Consider the following 27,873-nt stretch of genomic DNA (forward strand, 5'->3'; position numbering starts at 1 on the left):
ACTTGCCTGTATTTTGTTCAATAATCATGAAGACTTACAAAACGAGATGTTATATCCTTCCTATGATATAGGAAGAATATCATGGCAGTTACTTTATCATACTATAAATTAAAAGGTGAATGAGAACATCTCTGTCAGCTCAATTGTCATGTAAAAAAAGATTGTAATTTTATTCTTATAATAATTGTTTGCAGATTAATATTTTACCATTCTTTGTGTCCTGAAGTAAATGTCCCTTTTTCTGTTTCAGTTCTAAGAAAAGCAGTGGGCCTATTAAACAATGCTTAGAGAGCATTTGTGTGTGATTTGAGTTGGACCGAAATCTGAAAACTTAAAGAGAATGACCTGTTTAGTTGGCTCAAAGTTCATTAAAACAACTATTTCAAAAGCTGAAGTGATTTTCTTTTTTTATATTATAGTTAGAATATGTATAACTCAATGTTTTAACTAATTGGAAAAGCTGAATAATCGTTCCAAACTTACTGATTAGTCTGCGAAATAATCGACGATTAGTCGATTAATCGTTCTAATAATCGTTAGATTAATCGATTATCAAAATAATCGTTTGTTGCAGCCCTATAGACTATATTGAGTCATTACGTCACATCTGGACACATAAAGAAGAGTCTCGGCTAGTAGACTATATTGAGTCATTACGTCACATCTGGACACATAAAGAAGAGTCTCGGCTAGTAGACTATATTGAGTCATTACGTCACATCTGTACACATAAAGAAGAGTCTCGGCTAGTAGACTATATTGAGTTATTACGTCACATCTGGACACATAAAGAAGAGTCTCGGCTAGTAGACTATATTGAGTCATTACGTCACATCTGGACACATAAAGAAGAGTCTCGGCTAGTAGACTATATTGAGTTATTACGTCACATCTGTACACATAAAGAAGAGTCTCGGCTAGTAGACTATATTGAGTCATTACGTCACATCTGGACACATAAAGAAGAGTCTCGGCTAGTAGACTATATTGAGTCATTACGTCACATCTGGACACATAAAGAAGAGTCTCGGCTAGTAGACTATATTGAGTCATTACGTCACATCTGGACACATAAAGAAGAGTCTCGGCTAGTAGACTATATTGAGTTATTACGTCACATCTGTACACATAAAGAAGAGTCTCGGCTAGTAGACTATATTGAGTTATTACGTCACATCTGGACACATAAAGAAGAGTCTCGGCTAGTAGACTATATTGAGTCATTACGTCACATCTGGACACATAAAGAAGAGTCTCGGCTAGTAGACTATATTGAGTTATTACGTCACATCTGTACACATAAAGAAGAGTCTCGGCTAGTAGACTATATTGAGTCATTACGTCACATCTGTACACATAAAGAAGAGTCTCGGCTAGTAGACTATATTGAGTCATTACGTCACATCTGGACACAAAAAGAAGAGTCTCGGCTAGTAGACTATATTGAGTCATTACGTCACATCTGTACACATAAAGAAGAGTCTCGGCTAGTAGACTATATTGAGTCATTACGTCACATCTGTACACATGAAGAAGAGTCGGCTAGTAGACTATATTGAGTCATTACGTCACATCTGTACACATAAAGAAGAGTCTCGGCTAGTAGGCTATATTGAGTCATTACGTCACATCTGGACACATAAAGAAGAGTCTCGGCTAGTAGACTATATTGAGTCATTACGTCACATCTGTACACATAAAGAAGAGTCTCGGCTAGTAGACTATATTGAGTCATTACGTCACATCTGTACACATAAAGAAGAGTCTCGGCTAGTAGACTATATTGAGTCATTACGTCACATCTGTACACATAAAGAAGAGTCTCGGCTAGTAGACTATATTGAGTCATTACGTCACATCTGTACACATAAAGAAGAGTCTCGGCTAGTAGACTATATTGAGTCATTACGTCACATCTGTACACATGAAGAAGAGTCTCGGCTAGTAGGCTATATTGAGTCATTACGTCACATCTGTACACATAAAGAAGAGTCTCGGCTAGTAGACTATATTGAGTCATTACGTCACATCTGTACACATAAAGAAGAGTCTCGGCTAGTAGACTATATTGAGTCATTACGTCACATCTGGACACATAAAGAAGAGTCTCGGCTAGTAGACTATATTGAGTCATTACGTCACATCTGTACACATAAAGAAGAGTCTCGGCTAGTAGACTATATTGAGTCATTACGTCACATCTGTCCACATAAAGAAGAGTCTCGGCTAGTAGACTATATTGAGTCATTACGTCACATCTGTACACATAAAGAAGAGTCTCGGCTAGTAGACTATATTGAGTCATTACGTCACATCTGGACACATAAAGAAGAGTCTCGGCTAGTAGGCTATATTGAGTCATTATGTCACATCTGTACACATAAAGAAGAGTCTCGGCTAGTAGACTATATTGAGTCATTACGTCACATCTGGACACATAAAGAAGAGTCTCGGCTAGTAGACTATATTGAGTCATTACGTCACATCTGTACACATGAAGAAGAGTCTCGGCTAGTAGACTATATTGTGAGTGAGGATGCTGGAGGTGGAGATTTGTAGCCTTTTCTCACAGCATTTGATATAATTAAACTTATCAATTTGATGGCGGATCCAGAAAGGTTCAAACGACTTCGGAGCGGCTACAGAAAAAAAGAGACTGCAACCGGCCCATGCGAAAACAAGGATAATATCGGAAGGACATTACATGTAGTCACGCAATGCTGACGTTGTTAACATTAACAATTTGAGAACAAAGTATAATTTGCACGTTTTTTTGCGTAATATGATAAGCGATTGTTAGATTTAATCAGCGCGATTTACTGCAACGTCAGAACCAGAACAAAAGTGGATGTTTCTTACTCGTTCAGATTACATTTTCCGGTGAAAATTATTATGATGGTCATACTTCCAAAAAGAATAATCTGTGATTCTGAATGCCAGTATCCACACCGGCGCGGCGACTGACAGCCTCACACTCTCCTCAAACATTGTGTTCATCCGCGCTGTGCTGTGTCGAGGGTGTTGATGTACAACTCATGTAAAGTTGATAATTTTGCAAATAACTGCAATTGCAGATTTCGAACAGAGATGGCGACAAAGAGGAAAAACTGCGGACTGCAGCTTTAACCGATGTTATGCCACTAGAACGTTATTTTCCTCTTGCGATCAGTCATTCCAAAAATCATTGGAAGGTTTACGTATATCCCAGCCACCGCACTAGCCATTATTTTAAATGGAAGGAGACGTAGGCGTGTTATCCAAGATTACTGGCAAGGAAAGACCCTTATGTTTGTGAGAGGCTCATATGAGGTGTTTCTCCCTCATATCTGCTTCAAGCTCTTGATCAATTGTGGCATTTCTTTGTTGTTTAGAATCCAGTATCCAGTATAAATAAAAATGTAATTGCGTGATATAAATTCACAAACACACAATTCTGAGAAAGAAAGTCAGCATTGTGAGATGTAAACTCGCAATTGTGAGTTAAAATGTCGCAATTATTATTTACATTGTTTTATTCTATGGCAGAAACCAGCTTCCATACTGTTGACTACTAGTGATGGGGGGAAAAGCGATTCTCCAGTTCATCTCGACTCTTTCTTTAATGATTCTGAATAGATTGTTTAGAATTGTAGAATCGGTTCTAGGTGTGACTTTTAACCACAGTTGCGTGAAGGCTCTTATGACAGACAGCTGTTTGTTACACACACACACACACACACAAAACTCAAGCGAATTACTAGTGTACAGTCAGATCAGTGTTTATCTGTCACAAAACCATGTGCATTTCAGTTAGTGTGGAGCATTAAACCTGATCTACAATAAACATAACGTATACAACTAAATGTATTTAGTGTGACTTTAGTGTGTGTTCCTGGACCTTTGTCTGGTGTTTTTGTTCACGTATCATCAGACGGTGTTCTGAGATCAGCCTTTACAAGCACAATAAGGGTCCTTTGTCCACAGCGTCTATCTGTCTCTCTTTGAATGGTTGTTGTTAGTTTGTTTTGCATCATTTGAAGTGTGTGTGTGTGTGGTGCAGCTGCTCTCGGCCGTATAAAGGCTGCTTGTGCTGGGCTGAATGCAGCGGCCCTGTGTGATCCACTTTATTCTCCAGTCACGAGCTCTCCCTCATTACAGCAGCAGAGCAGAGGCACAGATGTGGAGAAGAGCTTTCTGACATCTCTGCCTCTCTCAGAGCAATCAAAGCCTGCACGACACACACCATATCAAACCACTGGACATCAATGTGAACACTGTCAGTGGCAGTAAACACAGTCTCAACATTCAAACGCTAGTTCAGAGAAAACGCTTATGTAATCGCTCATTCTTATTCCCTGCCTCTTCTGCTGTCCTGCCGGTTTGTTCTCTCCCTTGAGCCAATGTTTCACTTGTGCTGTGCTGAAAATCCTTTACATAATTTGGTGTTCCAGGTCAAAAATGACTGGCCTTTTAAATCTCTGGTTATGCTATATTATCACAAAATATTGGATTCAATCTTTTTGACAACTTGTTTTCTTTCAATAGCACAGGTTTTTGATTGGAACTGATCGATCGTAGTCCATCAAGCTTATTCACCTAAAAAAAGAAGAAAAAAACTCATAAGCTTTGATCAATATTAAGGCCTACAATCTATCAGCTTAAAAGCAGTTGTATAAACTTAGTGTCTTAAAATCTAGTTTGACCAACTAGGAGTTAACCAAGGGATAATTAGTCTTACTTTTCCAATTCAAATTATACCAAAATCCCCTTTTACTTAAGTGTCTGTTAATACTTTTATTATGTGTTATAATATAATATATGAATGATTATTATTTAGTCGATTTTTTTATTTCGCAGTAAAAAAAGTATGTATTACTGCAAAAATAGGATATTTCTTTATCAATTTAATGAAATAATATTTTTAATAGTAGTAATTTGGGTAAGGTTTTCCTTCTTTTGTGTCTCTAGCTGATCACATGCCTGCTAAATGGACAAATGTCTCACTGAAGTCATTGCAGTGTTCACAGTGTTGCTTGATTTAATTTCCCATCAAAAGCATTGTGATTATTGAATGTGTCAGCAATGAGTTGTTCAGTTCAGTACAGTTTGAGCAAATGTTCTGGTTGTGAATGTTTCCGTGTGTACATCTAACTCTCCATCATCACTGTTGTAGTGTTTGGCCTAGAGTTGGTGTGTTTGTAGTGGTGTGTATTCCTGTGGCTCGTGTGTGTTTTCAGTGTCTCTGAAACGCTCTTGCCCTGCAGAAGTCTCTCTCTCTCTCTCTCTCTCTCTCTCTCTCTCTCACATGTCTTGGTGTCGGTGTTCCCCGACTCCTGCTGTCTGATGTTCCTCTCTCTCTCGAGCTCATGAGGGAGATGCTGCTAGCTCTTGACAGTAGCTTTGCTGAGAGGTTTCTCTGAGGATTCCCTGTGTTTTGCTCTGAGCTTTTGGGATGTGAAACGCACTTTTTTTTGTTTTCTGTCAAAGCTCTTTAATACAAACAGAATCGAGACTTCTCTAGCAGTATGTGGAATCTCAACCAGCGCTTCTGAAACCGCTGTCTGTCTCACACAGGTTTGGTCACATGGTCGTTGAGTGGATTAACCCTGTAGAGCCTGACATATGATATAATAGTCAGAGAAAGCATGTTTTTTTTTTGTTTTTTTTTATGGAAGAGTTTGTTGCACTGTTAGACAAAATATTACAATAAAAAATAAACAAAATAAAAATTATATTATTTGATACATTCATATTTGACATATCAGGCTTTTATGTCTCAAGTCAAGTCAGCTTCATTTCTATAGGGCTTTTTACAATACAGATTGTTTCAAAGCAGCTTTACAGTGAAAACTGGAACAAAGTTTGTTTCCAGAAGAAAATAGTGTCAGAGTCCAGCTTTAGTTCAGTGATGGTTCATTTTTTTTGTAAAAAGTTGTTAATTTAGTTCATTTATTTATATATAGCCTCTCTGGATAAAACCGTGATGTCATCGTCCAGCTCAGTTCAGTTCTCATATAGTGGTGTCAATGCAGATCAATAATTATGTTGAATATTAAATTAAATGTAGTTTAAATATATATATATATATATATATATAACCTATATGATATAATGATATGTAGGAAAACATACCTCAATTAAATACTGATCACTTTTACTGTAAATCAATGAGATCATTATAACAGTTTAGCAGATACTTACATGAAATGCATATAAATATCAAGATGTGCCAATAATGTCTTAGTAAGAGGACTTTTAAATGCTTAGTTTTATGATCAAAGCTCTGTAGTTTTAAATCATATAATGCAGTGCAATACAGTGATGATTGACAGATGAACAAATCAACCTTCCTCAAAAGCCTGATGATCATATTTTTCTAATAAATAATGTCTGGATGATCAAGTAAACCTCAGTCGCTTCAGCCCAGGTGAAATATTACTAACAATATCAAAGTTATTCTTGCGTTTCCTTGATAAATCAGGTCAGATTTGACCCAGAAAGACACGAGAAGCTCGAGCTGAAGGAGGACGTTTGTACAGTTACACTGAAACACCTTTACTGGATAAAGCTGTGATGTGATTTATTAGACTCTTCCTACAGTCTTTCTCAGATAGATCTTTGTTTTGATATTTGCTTGACCAGATAGTTTTTGTGCAGCACACCAGCAAATCTGACTGCGAGGACGCCAAACAGGAAATTAAGTCATATTCATTTTAATAGGCAAACGTTTACCTATTGAAGTGAGTTTAGCAGCTAAACAAACCAGAGTCTGTCATCAGATGGGCTCTAGCGTGATGATGCCGAACATGTTCTGCTGCATGTCAAGGGTTTCTGTCTTCCTCCCCTCAGGGTGCTGGAGCGCATCGGGGCGCGGGCGCTGGTGGCCCACGTCAGGACCTTTGCAGACTTCCTGGTGTACGAGTTCTCCACGTCAGCGGGGGGGCAGCAGCTGAACAAGTGCATCGAGATTCTCAACGACATGGTGTGGAAGTACAACATCGTGACCCTGGACAGACTCATCCTCTGCCTGGTGAGCCCCGGCCCTCCTCCTGTCCCACTGCATCACTCTTCACTCGACCCGGAGAGTATCGGCTGTCAAATAACTCAAACAACACTGCAATCATCTGCAACATGAGCTTGTTTTACACGTTTCAGGTCAATGAATCCACAGTGTTACTGTTGAAGGCAGTGCATGACCGTCATTGATCATGTGATTGATTGTGATACAGATGGTCAGATTTTGTTATTCCAGTGAAGCTTAAGAAAGATGATCTGAAGTCATGCAGATCATCATGATCCTCAGGTTTAGTTCCTGCTGCTATCGTTAAAGCTAAACAGAGACGCAACAAACACCGAGACACTGGAACTTCAGGGAGTAATTATGCAAACCAATTGTTTAATCATTGAAAGATGGTTGAAAGACCTAATCATTGGACATTTATTTAACCATCTGCATTTAAATCAGAGATGGTATTCAAATCTTTTCTGAAGGCGGTTTGTAAAGCCTCGTACACACCGGGACGAATATCGGCTCGCGTTATTCGTCAGCGTTTTTCAACGCGTTTTTTTGTGTTCACACCCACCCGCTTAATGTAAAACAGAAATACCCCGGTCCACAAAGTGGCGCTGCGCAACTCCGCTTGACACTTAGAAGGAGAGAGCAAGTTTGTCGCGTTTGTTCTTTATTGTCGTTGGTGTCTCTTTATAAAGACACCAACAAGACCAGCAGCTCTACATTCATCTAGCCCATAGACTGTAAAAAAAGATGGACGACGCCCCTTCGCTCTTTTCCATTGGAGAGAACTGAAGCCGCCAGTGTCCCGATATGGCGCTGACATATTGGAATTTAAGTTTGCGCAGTAGCGTTTTCGGGACCAGTCGTGAGCAGGAAGTAAAGCCGCGAAATCAAAGCCCCGCCCTCACTCTCGTTGAATCAATCGTAAGCACACGCCCCTGCGCTTTTCTTAAGTGGCCTTGTCTGCTCTGTTCCTCTCCAATGATGTCTGCTGATTGCAGTACCTCGTTAAAATAAGGTAAATACAACTACTAACCACATTAAAATAAGGTAAATACAACTACTAACCACATAGTCAACATTATGAAAAAAAGTCAGTTGGTGCTTCAGTGACTACTTCACACAGAGAACCTGTCAATCACAGCTGTCAATCATGATGTCACAGCACCGTTTTTATAGCATCAAATAACTAACTAAAAACAAACTTATTTTAAAAACAAACACTTGAAATTACATCAACGTGATAGAAACTACAGTAAATGACAGAAACTATCTTTAGAAAAAAGATATGTGAAGTGTAATTTATTGTTTAGTTGGTCTCACGTCCCGTTGAATAACACGGGGAGGCGGGGCTTATGGCCTATACTAGGACCGGCCTCTGGGGGGCGATCGAGACGTTTTGGCTTCACTTTTGAGGGCTTGTGCGGCACGCTTGATCTAACCTTGCATCTTCCTCGTCTTATTTCTTCCCGGCAGAGTGTAGACGCTGTATATCTTCTTCGCCATTACGTATGTGTGCTCGGCAAGACCGTTTTGTGTTTGAGCGCCCCCAAGTTGTGTTTTACTGTAACTTCAGAAGCTTTTTTTAAAAAATGACGCTTTTACGCGTGGTGTTTTTCGCGTCGGTGTGCACACTCACATTGGCGCCCATTGTTTAGTCACGAGGCGTTAAACGTCGGCGAATATCGCACGCGAAATTCGTCCCGGTGTGAACAGGCCTTCAGACTGCCAAAGTGCTTTAATTACATGTAATCATTGTAAAAAAAAAAAAGTTTATAGATATGTTTATATCTCCAGTGAATCCGCTGCACTTCAGTGGCTACGTTTACATGCAACCAAATAATCCGAAATTGGCGGCTCAATCGGACCGAAAAGCCTTCATGAGAACATCATGTTTAATCGATCCGATTGAGCTCGATCCCAATGAAATTTCGATCCGATTGAAAGGTTCTAAGATTATTCCTTTCCTAATCCGATCGAGAGAACATGTAAACACTTGATCGGATTCAAAACCGAAACTGAAAGGATTGCGCATGTGCAATGATGTAAGAAATAGCGTAATGACGTTTGAGTCGCGGAACGAGCTGTTCTTCCTGTTGAATAAAGTGTCGTATAAATGAGTGTCCCGTCATCCTAAACTAAACTTCTCCTTTCACTGCGTCTGTGAAGTGGAGCACCAGTCCTGGTTTCAGACTCTCACCCACAGACGACTGGTTTTGGGCAGTTTTACTGCGTGATCAGTATAAGCAGCTCGTCACAACGGTTCATACGCTCACTGTCTCCAAATCATCACCAGATACGGATATTAAGTCTGTTTAAAACAAATAAAGGACCAATGTAGGAGAATAGTTATAAATGCGCAAACAGCGGGAAACTCTGTATATTCGTGCATGTCAAAAAATCATTTCCGATTTGAAGCTTGTACATCAACCCGATCACATGTTTAGCGTTCATGTAAACTACGTTCAGATTCATCAATCGGAATTAATTCAGTTCGATTGAAAGAAAGGTTGTGCATGTAAACATAGCCGTTATTGTATTTAATGTTTGACTCATGGATTTATTGGCGTGTTACTGCAACATGGGAGAAGAGCTACATGTGAAACATCATCTGTGTGTGAGAAGCAAACAGAAACAGCCCGGGGATCTGCCGTCTCATCCGCTGATCAATGAGCGTCCCGCTGCACTGAACACGTCCATGTATCAGTCCTGATCGAGCGGTGCCTTCACTGACACTGACCCTGCCTGCGCTTCACAGACCTGCGGCGCCTTGTGAAGACCCTGCACACACACCCTGCTCCTTTACTGATGAGGATTATCCACGATACAGCACTAGCCTCGAGTACCTTATTGCTTTTATAAAACGGTTACCACACAATACAAATATTATAGCCAAAAAAAAAAGTATCAATTCCACTTTCTTGAAGTAAAATCACTAAAAGCCTTCCTTCCGCTGGAAAAAATAGACCCTGACCGTGAACAGCAGCAGAGTTACATTATTACGCCATTAGATGCGGCAAAGACTGTCTTTATGAGCGAGTCAGTCAGTAGAGAAGAATTTTATATTGAAAGGACTGAATCTTGTGAACACGGAGAAACAAGACGCAACTGACAGATGACTAGCGTGTCAGGTTACGGGAAACCTCTTAACTGATAAAAGGACAAGATATCGCAGCGGACATTCAAACTGATATTTTATTATGAATACAGGACTGACCTGAAGGAAGATGCTATATCTACTGTAAATGAAGGTACACACACTTACTGGATCTCCCACAATACTCTACTCTATCAGCTTCAACGAACAATATCAGTGACAACAAATATATGTTTACGTTGCTAAGAGCGGTTGCTAGGGGTGTTGTGTATTAATACATAGAACCGTTGGGTAAAGCGGCAATAGCCATTTTTTATTGTGACTTAAACACAGCTATTGACCAATCAGAATCAAGGACTGGAACTAACCGTTTTAATATAATACACACACACACACTGGAAAGCATTTCCTGAGAGCTCTACTGTCTCAACATGCTACACTAAACAAACATTTCTAAGCACTCGCCGTGGCACTGAATGTTGTGTGTGTGTTCATGCAGGCGATGAGGAGTCACGAGGGGAACGAGGCTCAGGTCTGCTACTTCATCATCCAACTGCTCCTCCTCAAACCCAACGACTTCCGCAACCGCGTGAGTGACTTTGTGAAGGAGAACGCTCCAGAACACTGGCTGCAGAGCGACTGGCACACCAAGCACATGACCTACCACAAGGTACCGCAACACACAACCTGCACACGCTAACAACACACACCAAACACATGACCTACCACAAGGTACCGCAACACACAACCTGCACACGCTAACAACACACACCAAACACATGACCTACCACAAGGTACCGCAACAAACAACCTGCACACGCTAACAACACACACCAAACACATGACCTACCACAAGGTACCGCAACACACAACCTGCACACGCTAACAACACACACCAAACACATGACCTACCACAAGGTACCGCAACACACAACCTGCACACGCTAACAACACACACCAAACACATGACCTACCACAAGGTACCGCAACACACAACCTGCACACGCTAACAACACACACCAAACACATGACCTACCACAAGGTACCGCAACACACAACCTGCACACGCTAACAACACACACCAAACACATGACCTACCACAAGGTACCGCAACACACAACCTGCACACGCTAACAACACACACCAAACACATGACCTACCACAAGGTACCGCAACACACAACCTGCACACGCTAACAACACACACCAAACACATGACCTACCACAAGGTACCGCAACACACAACCTGCACACGCTAACAACACACACCAAACACATGACCTACCACAAGGTACCGCAACACACAACCTGCACACGCTAACAACACACACCAAACACATGACCTACCACAAGGTACCGCAACACACAACCTGCACACGCTAACAACACACACCAAACACATGACCTACCACAAGGTACCGCAACACACAACCTGCACACGCTAACAACACACACCAAACACATGACCTACCACAAGGTACCGCAACACACAACCTGCACACGCTAACAACACACACCAAACACATGACCTACCACAAGGTACCGCAACACACAACCTGCACACGCTAACAACACACACCAAACACATGACCTACCACAAGGTACCGCAACACACAACCTGCACACGCTAACAACACACACCAAACTCATGATCTACCACAAGGTACCGCAACACACAACCTGCACACGCTAACAACACACACCAAACTCATGACCTACCACAAGGTACCGCAACACACAACCTGCACACGCTAACAACACACACCAAACACATGACCTACCACAAGGTACCGCAACACACAACCTGCACACGCTAACAACAGACGCTAAACACATGACCTACCACAAGGTACCGCAACACACAACCTGCACATGCTAACAACACACACCAAACACATGACCTACCACAAGGTACCGCAACACACAACCTGCACACGCTAACAACACACACCAAACACATGACCTACCACAAGGTACCGCAACACACAACCTGCACACGCTAACAACACACACCAAACACATGACCTACCACAAGGTACCGCAACACACAACCTGCACACGCTAACAACACACACCAAACACATGACCTACCACAAGGTACCGCAACACACAACCTGCACACGCTAACAACACACACCAAACACATGACCTACCACAAGGTACCGCAACACACAACCTGCACACGCTAACAACACACACCAAACACATGACCTACCACAAGGTACCGCAACACACAACCTGCACACGCTAACAACACACACCAAACACATGACCTACCACAAGGTACCGCAACACACAACCTGCACACGCTAACAACACACGCCAAACACATGACCTACCACAAGGTATCGCAACACACAACCTGCACACACTAACAACACACACCAAACACATGACCTACCACAAGGTACCGCAACACACAACCTGCACACGCTAACAACAGACGCCAAACTCATGACCTACCACAAGGTACCGCAACACACAACCTGCACATGCTAACAACACACACCAAACACATGACCTACGACAAGGTACCGCAACACACAACCTGCACACGCTAACAACACACACCAAACACATGACCTACCACAAGGTACCGCAACACACAACCTGCACACGCTAACAACACACACCAAACACATGACCTACCACAAGGTACCGCAACACACAACCTGCACACGCTAACAACACACACCAAACACATGACCTACCACAAGGTACCGCAACACACAACCTGCACACGCTAACAACACACACCAAACACATGACCTACCACAAGGTACCGCAACACACAACCTGCACACGCTAACAACACACACCAAACACATGACCTACCACAAGGTACCGCAACACACAACCTGCACACGCTAACAACACACACCAAACACATGACCTACCACAAGGTACCGCAACACACAACCTGCACACGCTAACAACACACACCAAACACTTGACCTACCACAAGGTACCGCAACACACAACCTGCACACGCTAACAACACACACCAAACACATGACCTACCACAAGGTACCGCAACACACAACCTGCACACGCTAACAACACACACCAAACACATGACCTACCACAAGGTACCGCAACACACAACCTGCACACGCTAACAACACACACCAAACACATGACCTACCACAAGGTACCGCAACACACAACCTGCACACGCTAACAACACACACCAAACACATGACCTACCACAAGGTACCGCAACACACAACCTGCACACGCTAACAACAGACGCCAAACACATGACCTACCACAAGGTACCGCAACACACAACCTGCACACGCTAACAACACACACCAAACACATGACCTACCACAAGGTACCGCAACACACAACCTGCACACGCTAACAACACACACCAAACACATGACCTACCACAAGGTACCGCAACACACAACCTGCACACGCTAACAACACACGCCAAACACATGACCTACCACAAGGTACCGCAACACACAACCTGCACACGCTAACAACACACACCAAACACATGACCTACCACAAGGTACCGCAACACACAACCTGCACACGCTAACAACACACGCCAAACACATGACCTACCACAAGGTACCGCAACACACAACCTGCACACGCTAACAACACACACCAAACACATGACCTACCACAAGGTACCGCAACACACAACCTGCACACGCTAACAACACACGCCAAACACATGACCTACCACAAGGTACCGCAACACACAACCTGCACACGCTAACAACACACACCAAACACATGACCTACCACAAGGTACCGCAACACACAACCTGCACACGCTAACAACACACGCCAAACACATGACCTACCACAAGGTATCGCAACACACAACCTGCACATGCTAACAACACACACCAAACACATGACCTACCACAAGGTACCGCAACACACAACCTGCACACGCTAACAACAGACGCCAAACACATGACCTACCACAAGGTACCGCAACACACAACCTGCACATGCTAACAACACACACCAAACACATGACCTACCACAAGGTACCGCAACACACAACCTGCACACGCTAACAACACACACCAAACACATGACCTACCACAAGGTACCGCAACACACAACCTGCACACGCTAACAACACACACCAAACACATGACCTACCACAAAGTACCGCAACACACAACCTGCACACGCTAACAACACACACCAAACACATGACCTACCACAAGGTACCGCAACACACAACCTGCACACGCTAACAACACACACCAAACACATGACCTACCACAAGGTACCGCAACACACAACCTGCACACGCTAACAACACACACCAAACACATGACCTACCACAAGGTACCGCAACACACAACCTGCACACGCTAACAACACACACCAAACACATGACCTACCACAAGGTACCGCAACACACAACCTGCACACGCTAACAACACACGCCAAACACATGACCTACCACAAGGTATCGCAACACACAACCTGCACACACTAACAACACACACCAAACACATGACCTACCACAAGGTACCGCAACACACAACCTGCACACGCTAACAACAGACGCCAAACACATGACCTACCACAAGGTACCGCAACACACAACCTGCACATGCTAACAACACACACCAAACACATGACCTACCACAAGGTACCGCAACACACAACCTGCACACGCTAACAACACACACCAAACACATGACCTACCACAAGGTACCGCAACACACAACCTGCACACGCTAACAACACACACCAAACACATGACCTACCACAAGGTACCGCAACACACAACCTGCACACGCTAACAACACACGCCAAACACATGACCTACCACAAGGTACCGCAACACACAACCTGCACACGCTAACAACACACACCAAACACATGACCTACCACAAGGTACCGCAACACACAACCTGCACACACTAACAACACACACCAAACACATGACCTGCCACAAGGTATCGCAACACACAACCTGCACACGCTAACAACACACACCAAACACATGACCTACCACAAGGTACCGCAACACACAACCTGCACACGCTAACAACACACACCAAACACATGATCTACCACAAGGTACCGCAACACACAACCTGCACACGCTAACAACACACGCCAAACACATGACCTACCACAAGGTACCGCAACACACAACCTGCACACGCTAACAACACACACCAAACACATGACCTACCACAAGGTACCGCAACACACAACCTGCACACGCTAACAACACACACCAAACACATGACCTACCACAAGGTACCGCAACACACAACCTGCACACGCTAACAACACACACCAAACACATGACCTACCACAAGGTACCGCAACACACAACCTGCACACGCTAACAACACACACCAAACACATGACCTACCACAAGGTACCGCAACACACAACCTGCACACGCTAACAACACACACCAAACACATGACCTACCACAAGGTACCGCAACACACAACCTGCACACGCTAACAACAGACGCCAAACACATGACCTACCACAAGGTACCGCAACACACAACCTGCACACGCTAACAACACACACCAAACACATGACCTACCACAAGGTACCGCAACACACAACCTGCACACGCTAACAACACACGCCAAACACATGACCTACCACAAGGTACCGCAACACACAACCTGCACACGCTAACAACACACACCAAACACATGACCTACCACAAGGTACCGCAACACACAACCTGCACACGCTAACAACACACGCCAAACACATGACCTACCACAAGGTACCGCAACACACAACCTGCACACGCTAACAACACACACCAAACACATGACCTACCACAAGGTACCGCAACACACAACCTGCACACGCTAACAACACACGCCAAACACATGACCTACCACAAGGTACCGCAACACACAACCTGCACACGCTAACAACACACACCAAACACATGACCTACCACAAGGTACCGCAACACACAACCTGCACACGCTAACAACACACACCAAACACATGACCTACCACAAGGTACCGCAACACACAACCTGCACACGCTAACAACACACACCAAACACATGACCTACCACAAGGTACCGCAACACACAACCTGCACACGCTAACAACACACGCCAAACACATGACCTACCACAAGGTATCGCAACACACAACCTGCACATGCTAACAACACACACCAAACACATGACCTACCACAAGGTACCGCAACACACAACCTGCACACGCTAACAACAGACGCCAAACACATGACCTACCACAAGGTACCGCAACACACAACCTGCACATGCTAACAACACACACCAAACACATGACCTACCACAAGGTACCGCAACACACAACCTGCACACGCTAACAACACACACCAAACACATGACCTACCACAAGGTACCGCAACACACAACCTGCACACGCTAACAACACACACCAAACACATGACCTACCACAAGGTACCGCAACACACAACCTGCACACGCTAACAACACACACCAAACACATGACCTACCACAAGGTACCGCAACACACAACCTGCACACGCTAACAACACACACCAAACACATGACCTACCACAAGGTACCGCAACACACAACCTGCACACGCTAACAACACACACCAAACACATGACCTACCACAAGGTACCGCAACACACAACCTGCACACGCTAACAACACACACCAAACACATGACCTACCACAAGGTACCGCAACACACAACCTGCACACGCTAACAACACACGCCAAACACATGACCTACCACAAGGTATCGCAACACACAACCTGCACACACTAACAACACACACCAAACACATGACCTACCACAAGGTACCGCAACACACAACCTGCACACGCTAACAACAGACGCCAAACACATGACCTACCACAAGGTACCGCAACACACAACCTGCACACGCTAACAACACACACCAAACACATGACCTACCACAAGGTATCGCAACACACAACCTGCACATGCTAACAACACACACCAAACACATGACCTACCACAAGGTACCGCAACACACAACCTGCACACGCTAACAACACACACCAAACACATGACCTACCACAAGGTACCGCAACACACAACCTGCACACGCTAACAACAGACGCCAAACACATGACCTACCACAAGGTACCGCAACACACAACCTGCACACGCTAACAACACACACCAAACACATGACCTACCACAAGGTACCGCAACACACAACCTGCACACGCTAACAACACACACCAAACACATGACCTACCACAAGGTACCGCAACACACAACCTGCACATGCTAACAACACACACCAAACACATGACCTACCACAAGGTACCGCAACACACAACCTGCACACGCTAACAACACACACCAAACACATGACCTACCACAAGGTACCGCAACACACAACCTGCACACGCTAACAACACACACCAAACACATGACCTACCACAAGGTACCGCAACACACAACCTGCACACGCTAACAACACACGCCAAACACATGACCTACCACAAGGTACCGCAACACACAACCTGCACACGCTAACAACACACACCAAACACATGACCTACCACAAGGTACCGCAACACACAACCTGCACACACTAACAACACACACCAAACACATGACCTGCCACAAGGTATCGCAACACACAACCTGCACACGCTAACAACACACACCAAACACATGACCTACCACAAGGTACCGCAACACACAACCTGCACACGCTAACAACACACACCAAACACATGATCTACCACAAGGTACCGCAACACACAACCTGCACACGCTAACAACACACGCCAAACACATGACCTACCACAAGGTACCGCAACACACAACCTGCACACGCTAACAACACACACCAAACACATGACCTACCACAAGGTACCGCAACACACAACCTGCACACGCTAACAACACACACCAAACACATGACCTACCACAAGGTACCGCAACACACAACCTGCACACGCTAACAACACACACCAAACACATGACCTACCACAAGGTACCGCACCAAACACATGACCTGCTAGACGCTAACAACACGCACTGTAAACACAACCTGCTACATGTTAACAACACACCGAAAACAGCCTGCTACATGCTAACAATGTACAACAAAAACAACCTGTTACATGCTAAAAACACAATGAAACCAACCTGCTACATGTTACACGCTAACAGACAGAACACATAACCTGCTACACGTTAACACAACAAGCACAAAACCTGCAACTTGTTAACAACACGCACCAAAAACAACCTTTTACATGTTAACAAAATTCAACGAACACACAACCTGTTACACACTGACAACACACAGAACAGTCAAGAGACTGTCAAGAAATGCACATAAACTGCTAAATTGTCTAATTATCGTTATCAACAAAATCCCATAAAATATCAAGATATATTTGTTGTCAATATCGCACAGCCCTAGTGGTTATGTTTGTTTCAGCATTAGAGAACACAAATTGGATGTACAAGCTAGCAAATTATTGGAAAAATGTGTGAAGAGCCTGTGCTCAGATCATTCATCCATCCAGGATTGATTATTTAGCAGACATAACAAAACAAACTGGAGTATAAAGTTGTGCTTAGCACATGTATCTGCTAAGCGTCGCTAACAAAACTCTGAATATCTTTCAAAGATTTGATGGCATGAAGCTCACAAACGTTCACTAATCCAGGGAAGTTTCTCCCTCATTCATCATTTCTGGCAACGTTTTCAATCATTTACATTCAGTTTGATTTAATCTGACTATACTGTGGTTGAGTTACTGTCTTTAATGTCCTTCATGCTCAAACGACCGCTTGCTTATTCAATCTGTGTAAATAAACATTTGTTTTAATGTGACCTGCCAAGTTAAATAATGAAACGCACAGCGAGCGCTGGCTACCCCGGTTCAGCAGCCGTATGTCTCTCACAGATGTACGTTACATATGGATTTCTGTATAATTCTGTCGACCTTTAGAGATGAAACAGAAAACCATCTTAGTTCAGCATATTCAGCAAAATATCAAGTTTGATGAGTGTCTGAAATGTCATAAACACAGTTATTATCGCCCATCTTTATTTCTCTGTGGCATTTTAAGTAGAGATTGACCTCAGATTTCCGTGACATTTCATCTTGTGTGTATCTGTGCTGAATGGAAAACAAAGCATACTTCAGCTCACAGTTTGACCCGAGCCGAACCCCACCATAAGACTACAGCCAACATGTGACCACTCAGAAACAGTTCAGACTAAACACTTCTGAGTTTAGAAAGAGACATATTCTTGAGATTCTTGGTAACGTCCCCGGCTGCTGTTTTCTAACATGCGGTAAAGCTGTTATCTACTGGGTAAAGACTGAAATATACAACACAAGAATGAATGATAACTATAAGGATAACAATAGAGATATAGTTCTAAAATCGGTCCACAGCTCAACTATTAACGATAAAGGCACAGAGAAATAATATACAGGTGAAACTCGAAAAATTAGAATATCGTGCAAAAGTTCATTTATTTCAGTAATTCAACTTAAAAGGTGAAACTAATATATTATATAGACTCATTACATGCAAAGTAAGATATTTCAAGCCTTTATTTGTTATAATTTTAAGCCATAATCATCAAAGTTATAACAACTAAAGGCTTGAAATATCTCACTTTGCATGTAATGAGTCTATAATATATTAGTTTCACCTTTTAAGTTGAATTACTAAAATAAATGAACTTTTGCACAATATTCTAATTTTTCAAGTTTCACCTGTAGTTGGAATCACTTTCAGAACGAGTTTTCCAGCTGATGAACAATAAAAACTTTGACAGCCAATCAGAATCCTGCTTTAAAGAGCTCCAGCATTTAAAGTGGCAGATGTACGCGTTTATAAGAAACAGGAGGATATCGTCCGCTGGTGTGGAAGATAATAGTTATCTTTATAGCTATTGTTCTTGGGGTTAAGTCTTAAAGTGATAGTTCACCCAAAAATGATCATTCTGTCTTTATTTACCCGTATGTCGTTCAAACTTGTATGACTTTCATTCATCTTAAAACAGAAATTATATTTTTAATGAAACCCGAGTGATTTCTATCCCTCCATTCAATGTCCACACTTCCAAACCTTTGAAACGTTCTTAAAGAGTGTGTAAAAGTGATATGAATGGAGCGGTTTAATCCAAGTCTTCAGAAGAAACACGATCGCTTTATATGATGAACACGTTTAATTTAAGCTTTTATTTTAACATCGATCAACATGCATACATGTAGAGCACATCAAATATGGTAAACATGGTAGCTCAAATGTGCTCGTCTGACAAACGAGAACAAAACTCATAGGTCATGTCTCGTCACAAGACATGGATTAAACCTCTGTATTCATATTGATTACATTTACAATGTCTCATATTAATTACATTTACAATGCCTGAACGTTTTGAAGCGTCTAAGTTGACTGCAGTTTCAATGGAGGGACAAAAATCTCTTGGGTTTCATTAAAAATATCTTCATCTGTTCCAAAGATGAACGAAAGTCTTGTGTAAAGACCTGTAAATGATGACTGAATTTTGAAGTCTTGGTGAACTAACACTTTAATACACATGTAAGCCATAATAACCTATGAAATGCTACCATAAATGCTCAACTGAAGTCAATGTTTTTTTATGATTGGTCCAGCTAATGTCTAGTCACCTTAATTTCTAAAGCGCTTTATACAATACAGATTGTTTCCACATAAGTTGCACGGTAATAATCAGGAATCAATGATGCATCATCATAAAGCAAACTCTATAAAGCAGCTCTAACAAGACAATAGTGTCATTATTCAGTTCAGTGTAACTGTAAAGTTCATCAATTATGAGTTCGATGCATCTATAAGCAGCTCTACATAAGACAATAGTGTTATGCACTGAGTCAGTTTACTATTGATTCAATTCAGTTCAATAACTGTGATGTGGCAAAGTTCTTCAATTATGAAACGCAGTCGACTCGACTATGAAGAAGCTCTGCAGAAAACAGTGATGTGATCATCCAGCCTAATTCAGCTCAAGTTTGGTTCTCACCCAGTAGTGTCAGTGCAGGCATATCATTTAGCCAAACGCCGGCCCATTGAGCGCCGGCATTACGGCGGTCTCTGAGTCGCTCTGAGGGTTGTGTTGGTGACGAGCTCCTCTGCTGTGGTCCCTGCAGAAGTATCCCGAGAAGCTGTACTTCGAAGGCCTGGCGGAGCAGGTCAACCCCCCCATTCAGCTGCAGTCCCAGTACCTGCCCATCTACTTCGGGAACGTGTGCCTGCGCTTCCTTCCCGTGTTCGACATCGTCATCCATCGCTTCCTGGAGCTGCTGCCCGTGTCCAAGTCTCTGGAGACGCTGCTCGACCACCTGGGCGGGCTCTACAAGTTTCACGGTGAGAGGCAGGAAGGCTAGTGGATCTCACGCAGGGAATTAAAAGAGTTTAAATTATTATTTAGGAGCACCTATGCTGCTTTTTCCATCTTTCTATAGTGTGTAATGTTGCCGTTTGAGCATGAAAAAGAGAGTTCTTCTCTATATCAGTGTCAGTGTTTCTGAACTCCTGAAACGCCTCCATTGTTGTCTTGAGTTTCTTCCGGGAACGAACACGTCACAATATTCCTCATTATAATAATTCATGCGCAGAATAAAGGGGCGGGGCCTGGTTGAGTTAGTTAGTAGTGTGTTAAACTGGCGGTTATGGTAAGAGGCGGACATTTCCCAAACACACTCAAAGTGCTCGACCAATCACAACACACTGCTCCAGTCGACCGATCAGAGCACAGTCTGCTTTTCAGAAGGAGGGGCTTCGTAGAGACAGGAAGTAAACAGAGCGTTACTGACAGACTGGGAAGAGAGGAGCCGCAACAATGGAGAATATGGGGAAATAATTAACATTCAAGCAGGAAAACCTGTTCTAGTAGAGCCTGAAACTACATCAAGACTCTGAGAAAGGGCAGAATAGGTCGTCTTTAAAGGGATACTTCAGGATTTAGCATTAAGCTTTGTATTAGTAGAAAACCTGTAGTATTTTCGAATTACCATACTTTCCACCCTCATATCCCCCTGAGACGAGAGATTTATGTATTTTTTGTCTGGAAAAAAATCCTCCGATGACGCAAAAATCGTCATTTTGCGTCATTGGAGGATTTTTTGGCCAGAGGCTAAAGACTACAGCCAGTAGTAGAGGCTGTCCCGCATGTTCTCAACCCGCCCATAGAGGGTGGGATCTCACTCACAGAATGTACACATAGTGTCAGACATCTTTTTTGGAAGCTAAGCTAGCAGGCTCTTGTTCTGTGGAGAAAGCTGAGTAGTAGGGGTTACCATCCTCTTTTTCCCGGACATGTCCGGCCGTCGATGTCCGGGATTCAGCTTTTGCTTTCTGCAGTCGCCATTCATTGTTTACATGCACACCTTTTGTTTCAATCTAACTGAATTCATTCCGATTGGTGAATCTGAATGTAGTGTTTACATGAACGCTAAACAAGTGATCGGTTGATGTGCGTTTTAACATTGCTAAGAAAATTCCCGCTCACAGGTGTGTCGCTACATTTTGGGCGATCTTGAAATCCCGGGCAGACTCATCACGGAGACTCTCTAGTAGCCTAGACTTGTTGTTTAACTACTGCGCTCTGTTACCGGTAGGCGTGGCCTCCTAGGGCAGCGAAGCAAGTGCATTCTGGGAGTTGTTGTCTTTCATCCACATAAGCCAAAAATACATTTTCTCGCTTTTCTCAGTCTAGAAAGCTCCAAATTCAAAAATAATTTCACATTTCTTCTACATAAATGACCCATTTTAAATACACATTCATCTTTCCAGAGGTGAAGTATCCCTTTAATATATTTAAGTTCCCCTGTAGTCAATCATTATATCCCTTAAAACTCATGTTTGATCACCAAAATGACATATTTAAATGTTTTTTCATTGAAAAAGAAAAATCTCCATGCCTTAAAATAGCTTGAATGTAACTCGACACCCTTGCCTCATTTAGTATTTGCGGTTCTATGAATATGCAGATGAGCCCCGCCTCCACTCACTCACTCAGCTCAGAGATCCACTGGTTGACGATCACACGTTGATCTGATTGGTTACAAGGTCGTTTGTGACGTCAGAAACACCAGCGATTTCAAACCGTGTTTTTGAGACTGTCTTTGGTTCACTGCAGTTTTAAGCACAAGACACATAAACAACATTAAAAAAACACAGGGGGATTTTAAGATATCAAACTCTAAATTAAAATTGTAATCATATTCGCCCACACACACACACAATAAGTTATATATTATTTTTCTTACTGAAGAACACAGTTTTTGAATCGTGATCTATTAATTTGATTAATTAATGACTACTTTTTTTGCCTTTACTCTTTTACCATAAAACCTTTGACATGCAGATCGTCCGGTGACGTACCTGTACAACACGCTGCATTATTACGAGAAACACCTGCGAGATCGCACCAACCTGAAGAGGAAGCTGGTCCACGCCATCATGAGCTCGCTCAAGGACAACCGCACCCCCGGCTGGTGTCTCAGCGAGACCTACCTGAAGTGTGGGATGAACCCCCGAGAGGACAACATCTGGATCCCTGACGACACCTACTACTGCAAACTCATCGGCCGGCTGGTGGATAATATCCTTTCCTGAGCGCATCACAGCCAGCGCCATCACAAGAATACATTTAAGAGATACAGGGATGGGGTTTTTTCCCGTTTTTCCAATCTGAGATGTATGACCCATGTGAATTGTGTCAATCTGAGAACAAATTAATTAGTTAGGGGGTTGTGACTGCATGAACGGCCAAAAGTGATTACGTAACAAACCACAAAATACTGTGTTTTCAAATCCATGCATTAATTTGATATGCAGCGATTGCTTCGAACTGCTGTGTTTGGGGAAGCTTTATCATCTCAGTCAGGGTCCAACATTTACACTCGTCAGCCACTGAATCAGAGTAAAAATCAGCGTTCACGAGTATCTGAAGCTGCGTAACTCACCAGTTGCCTGGTAACCTTATATATTTTAACAATGTATGGTAATGAGAACACGATTCGGACTAGTGTGAGTATCTCATTTAATATTAATATAAATATACATAATTAAATTACTCTAGATAGTAATTTATAAAAAGCAAGTCATGATATGGTGTTTTTGGTGTCTGCTTTACTTATAAAACATGTTTGGAACTAGCCATCTTCCCAAATTTGTCATGAGCATCGCTTATAAATCTGTTGCCAAAAAAAAGCAGCTTAATGCACAGCAAAATCCCCAGAGTTAAATTAACTCTGCTCAGAGAACATTTGGTCCCTCTCTACAGAGAGTTAAAATAACTCTGAATCAGAGTTAAAGTTAATGAGATACTTAAGTGATTAATTAAGTGATGATTGGGCATTAATGATGAACACCTGCTGTCAACAAGCAGAATCACTGAAGGAAAGAGAAACAACAAGAACAGAAAAAAAGATAAACACAAGAACTACAACTGACTTCTAGCCACAGCCTTAGATGAAATCAAATGTAGACAAAAGACATTAAATCTCTCTAGTTCTCAGCAGAGGAGGATTAAACAACTCCACAAACAGCATTACCAGCTTCACTTATTACTAACCAGACTGACTTTATTTCTGTCACGTCTACAGAAGGTCTTACTGAGAATTAACAGGAGTTTAGATGTTGACGATTTATTGAAAATGTTTGATCACCATTATGGCGATGAGTGTTTCCTTTAGTTGGTCAGATTTGACTCTTGGCTTTTATTCCGAGTTTGTGGTTTTTGTAACAGGTCTTACCAATACACGTAATTTATTACAAAGAAAGTCAAAAACAAAGATGATCAGGTGATATAGTTTTCAACAACAAAAAATAGAATAATGCACTTATCTCATCGCTGTCCAATAGTGGTTATATGATGTTAATACATTATATTCACTAACAATACTCTCTTGACACAGATCGGACATTATGATTTTTTTATTTTTAAAATATATTATGGGGATTTTTTTTTTCAAGACACAGACATCAAGATTCAGCATATGAATCTCAACAGTGGTAACATGCTTCATGCCGCAATGCATGCTGGGAGCCACAATAATATAAAACGTATGGCTCCCAGCATGCATTGCGGCATGAAGCATGTTACCATTGTTGAGATTCATATGCTGATTCTTGATGTCTGTGTCTTGGAAAAAAAAATCCCCATAATGTTTTTTAAAAGTCAAAAATCAGAATGTCCGATCTGTGGCAAGAGAGTATTGTTAGTGAATATAATGTATTAACATCATATAACCACTTGTGGACTGTGATGAGATAAGTGCATTATTCTATTTTTTGTTGTTGAAAACTATATCAACTGATCATCATTGTTTTTGGCTTTCTTTGTAACAAATTACGTGTTATGGTAAAACCTGTTACAAAAACCACAAACTCAGAATAAAAGCTAAGAGTCAAATCTGACCAACTAAAGGAAACACTCATCGCCATAATGGTGATCAAACATTTTCAATAAATCATCAACATCTAAACTTCTGTTAATTCTCAATAAGACCTTCTGTAGACTTAACAGAAATAAAGTCAGTCTGGTTAGTAATAAGTGAAGCTGGTAATGCTGTTTGTGGAGTTGTTTAATCCTCCTCTGCTGAGAACTAGAGAGATTTAATGTATTTTGTCTACATTTGATTTCATCTAAGGCTGTGGCTAGAAGTCAGTTGTAGTTCTTGTGTTTATCTTTTTTTCTGTTCTTGTTGTTTCTCTTTCCTTCAGTGATTCTGCTTGTTGACAGCAGGTGTTCATCATTAATGCCCAATCATCACTTAATTAATCACTTAAGTATCTCATTAACTTTAACTCTGATTCAGAGTTATTTTAACTCTCTGTAGAGAGGGACCAAATGTTCTCTGAGCAGAGTTAATTTAACTCTGGGGATTTTGCTGTGTGGTCTCTCTTTGGTTGTCCGCCAAAATAAATGTGACCCATGCAGGCAAAATGAGTCGCAATGAGCAAATATTAAAAAATGAGTTTATCTCTATCAAAATTGTGTTTGATTTGGACAAGAAAGACTGAGCTGCACCTGTTTGAAGTCGATATAGTCAGCAGTCAATTTGGAGAAAAACCTAGTTAAAGTCTTCTGAAACCATCCCTGATAATAACACCAAATCTGGCACTCGCCATGTCAAACCCAAATATCTATAGGAAAAATAGATTTTCAACTTTTTTCCCATGATACCACATTTGTTTTATTAAGTCAAGTCACCTTTATTTCTATAGCGCTTTTTACAATAAAGATTGTTTCAAAGCAGCTTTACAGAGATAACAATAAAATAATGTAATATTGTAATAATATTGTTAAATATAAAATGAAATGTCCAACTAAGCAAGCCAAAAGCTAATGGCGACAAAGGCGAAAAAGGCGACAACATTAATGAAACAAACAGCCTATATATTCAGACCTACTGTAACGCACGATCTAATATAATGTTACACATCAGATGATTTTCCCCAACAGTGAACTAAACGTTTATTTAATAACGTTAAGAATTTTTGCGTGAATACTCGCCAAGACAGATATTTTGAAATACTGTAATTCTGTGTATGTGTGTATATATCGGGATCGTCTTTGTGCACACGCATCGGATCTGTCAGTCAGCGCGAGTAAGACCGTTTTTCATGGAGCAAGGAAAGGTGGTACTCTCAGAAAACTTACAAATAAAGATACTTTTAGATGTTTAATCGCTATTTGGAGCATTGGGATCGCTAGACGAGGGCTTAATGAACTCAAAAACTTCAAAATCAAAAAATTCCACTTGTTTTGCCTGAAGTTCGAAATAATCCTGTGCGCATTCCCACTCATTTTGTCAGCACGGGTCACAGATGTTCTATGGTTTAACATTTGAAACTCTTAAATGTTGCCTTTAAGCTGATACACATGCTGCCTCTGACTAGCAACGGCTGTGATGCTAACTAACGGCTACTGGCGATTCGTATAAAAAGGTCTGAGATGTCCATCCCACACCAACTTCCCGTCTCAAGTAGAAATATGTCAACAGAGGAAAGAGTCCCATTCAAGCTCTTTAGAGTGTGTAGTGTGTGAGTTAGCCTAGCAGAAGAGTCAGGATGAAGTGTATATCGTCTCCTTAACCGAGGGCACCCATGGCAGGCAAGTCCCCGGGGCCGTTCCCCAACTGCGACTGGCGCTTCAACGAGTTCCCCAACCCGGCGGCGCACGCGCTGCACGTCACCTGTGTGGAGCTCATGGCTCTGGCTGTGCCCGGCAAAGACGTGGGCAACGCCCTGCTCAATGTGGTGCTCAAGAGGTCAGAGGTCATGACACATGAGACACATATTCGTTCATACAGTGCTGTGTGTTGAAGTTTGATGTGTGATAAATGTGTTTTGCAGCCAGCCGCTGGTTCCCCGTGAGAACGTCACGGCCTGGATGAACGCGATTGGACTGGTCATCACTGCTCTGCCTGTACGCACACGGTCTTTGTTCATGTTCCTCTCTCTGCCACTCTTTCACTCATACAGCAGCTAGTGAGCAGTAACTCCTGCTGAATGATGATGTAGACTCGCCATTGGGCCGCTTGGGTTAGGCGCAGCGTTTGGGACCATAATTGTTCGTGGCAGTGCTACTTAAGGATAATTTAGATACTATTACAGTGTTTTCCATGTATTGATTTATCTCTGGCGGCCCTCCACAAATAGATTTCAGTGTTTCCCATTCATTTACTAGACAGTGGCGGCCCGAAAATATATTTAAACTTCTCATAATAACATAGAAGGTCTTTAAAGGGATACTCCACCCAAAA

The 27,873-nt window shown here is 42.3% G+C and overlaps 1 protein-coding gene across 1 annotated transcript in view; it reads left to right on the forward strand.

Moving 5' to 3' along the window:
* med23 (mediator complex subunit 23) overlaps nucleotides 1–27,873 on the forward strand; it is a gene marked incomplete at its 5' end in the record, with an annotated part of 61,998 nt that overhangs the window by 19,775 nt on the left and 14,350 nt on the right. Inside the window, 6 exons of the mRNA XM_056258498.1 lie at nucleotides 6,829–7,009; nucleotides 10,591–10,761; nucleotides 21,247–21,463; nucleotides 23,466–23,702; nucleotides 27,213–27,378; nucleotides 27,464–27,536. Of these exons, the coding sequence (XP_056114473.1) occupies nucleotides 6,829–7,009; nucleotides 10,591–10,761; nucleotides 21,247–21,463; nucleotides 23,466–23,702; nucleotides 27,213–27,378; nucleotides 27,464–27,536 (1,045 nt within the window). The remainder of the gene's footprint in view (nucleotides 1–6,828; nucleotides 7,010–10,590; nucleotides 10,762–21,246; nucleotides 21,464–23,465; nucleotides 23,703–27,212; nucleotides 27,379–27,463; nucleotides 27,537–27,873) is intronic.

The sequence above is a fragment of the Rhinichthys klamathensis genome, unplaced genomic scaffold (assembly GCF_029890125.1).
Source record: "Rhinichthys klamathensis goyatoka isolate OS25496 unplaced genomic scaffold, OSU_Roscu_1.1 h1tg000001l_1, whole genome shotgun sequence".
Classification (NCBI taxonomy): domain Eukaryota; kingdom Metazoa; phylum Chordata; class Actinopteri; order Cypriniformes; family Leuciscidae; genus Rhinichthys; species Rhinichthys klamathensis.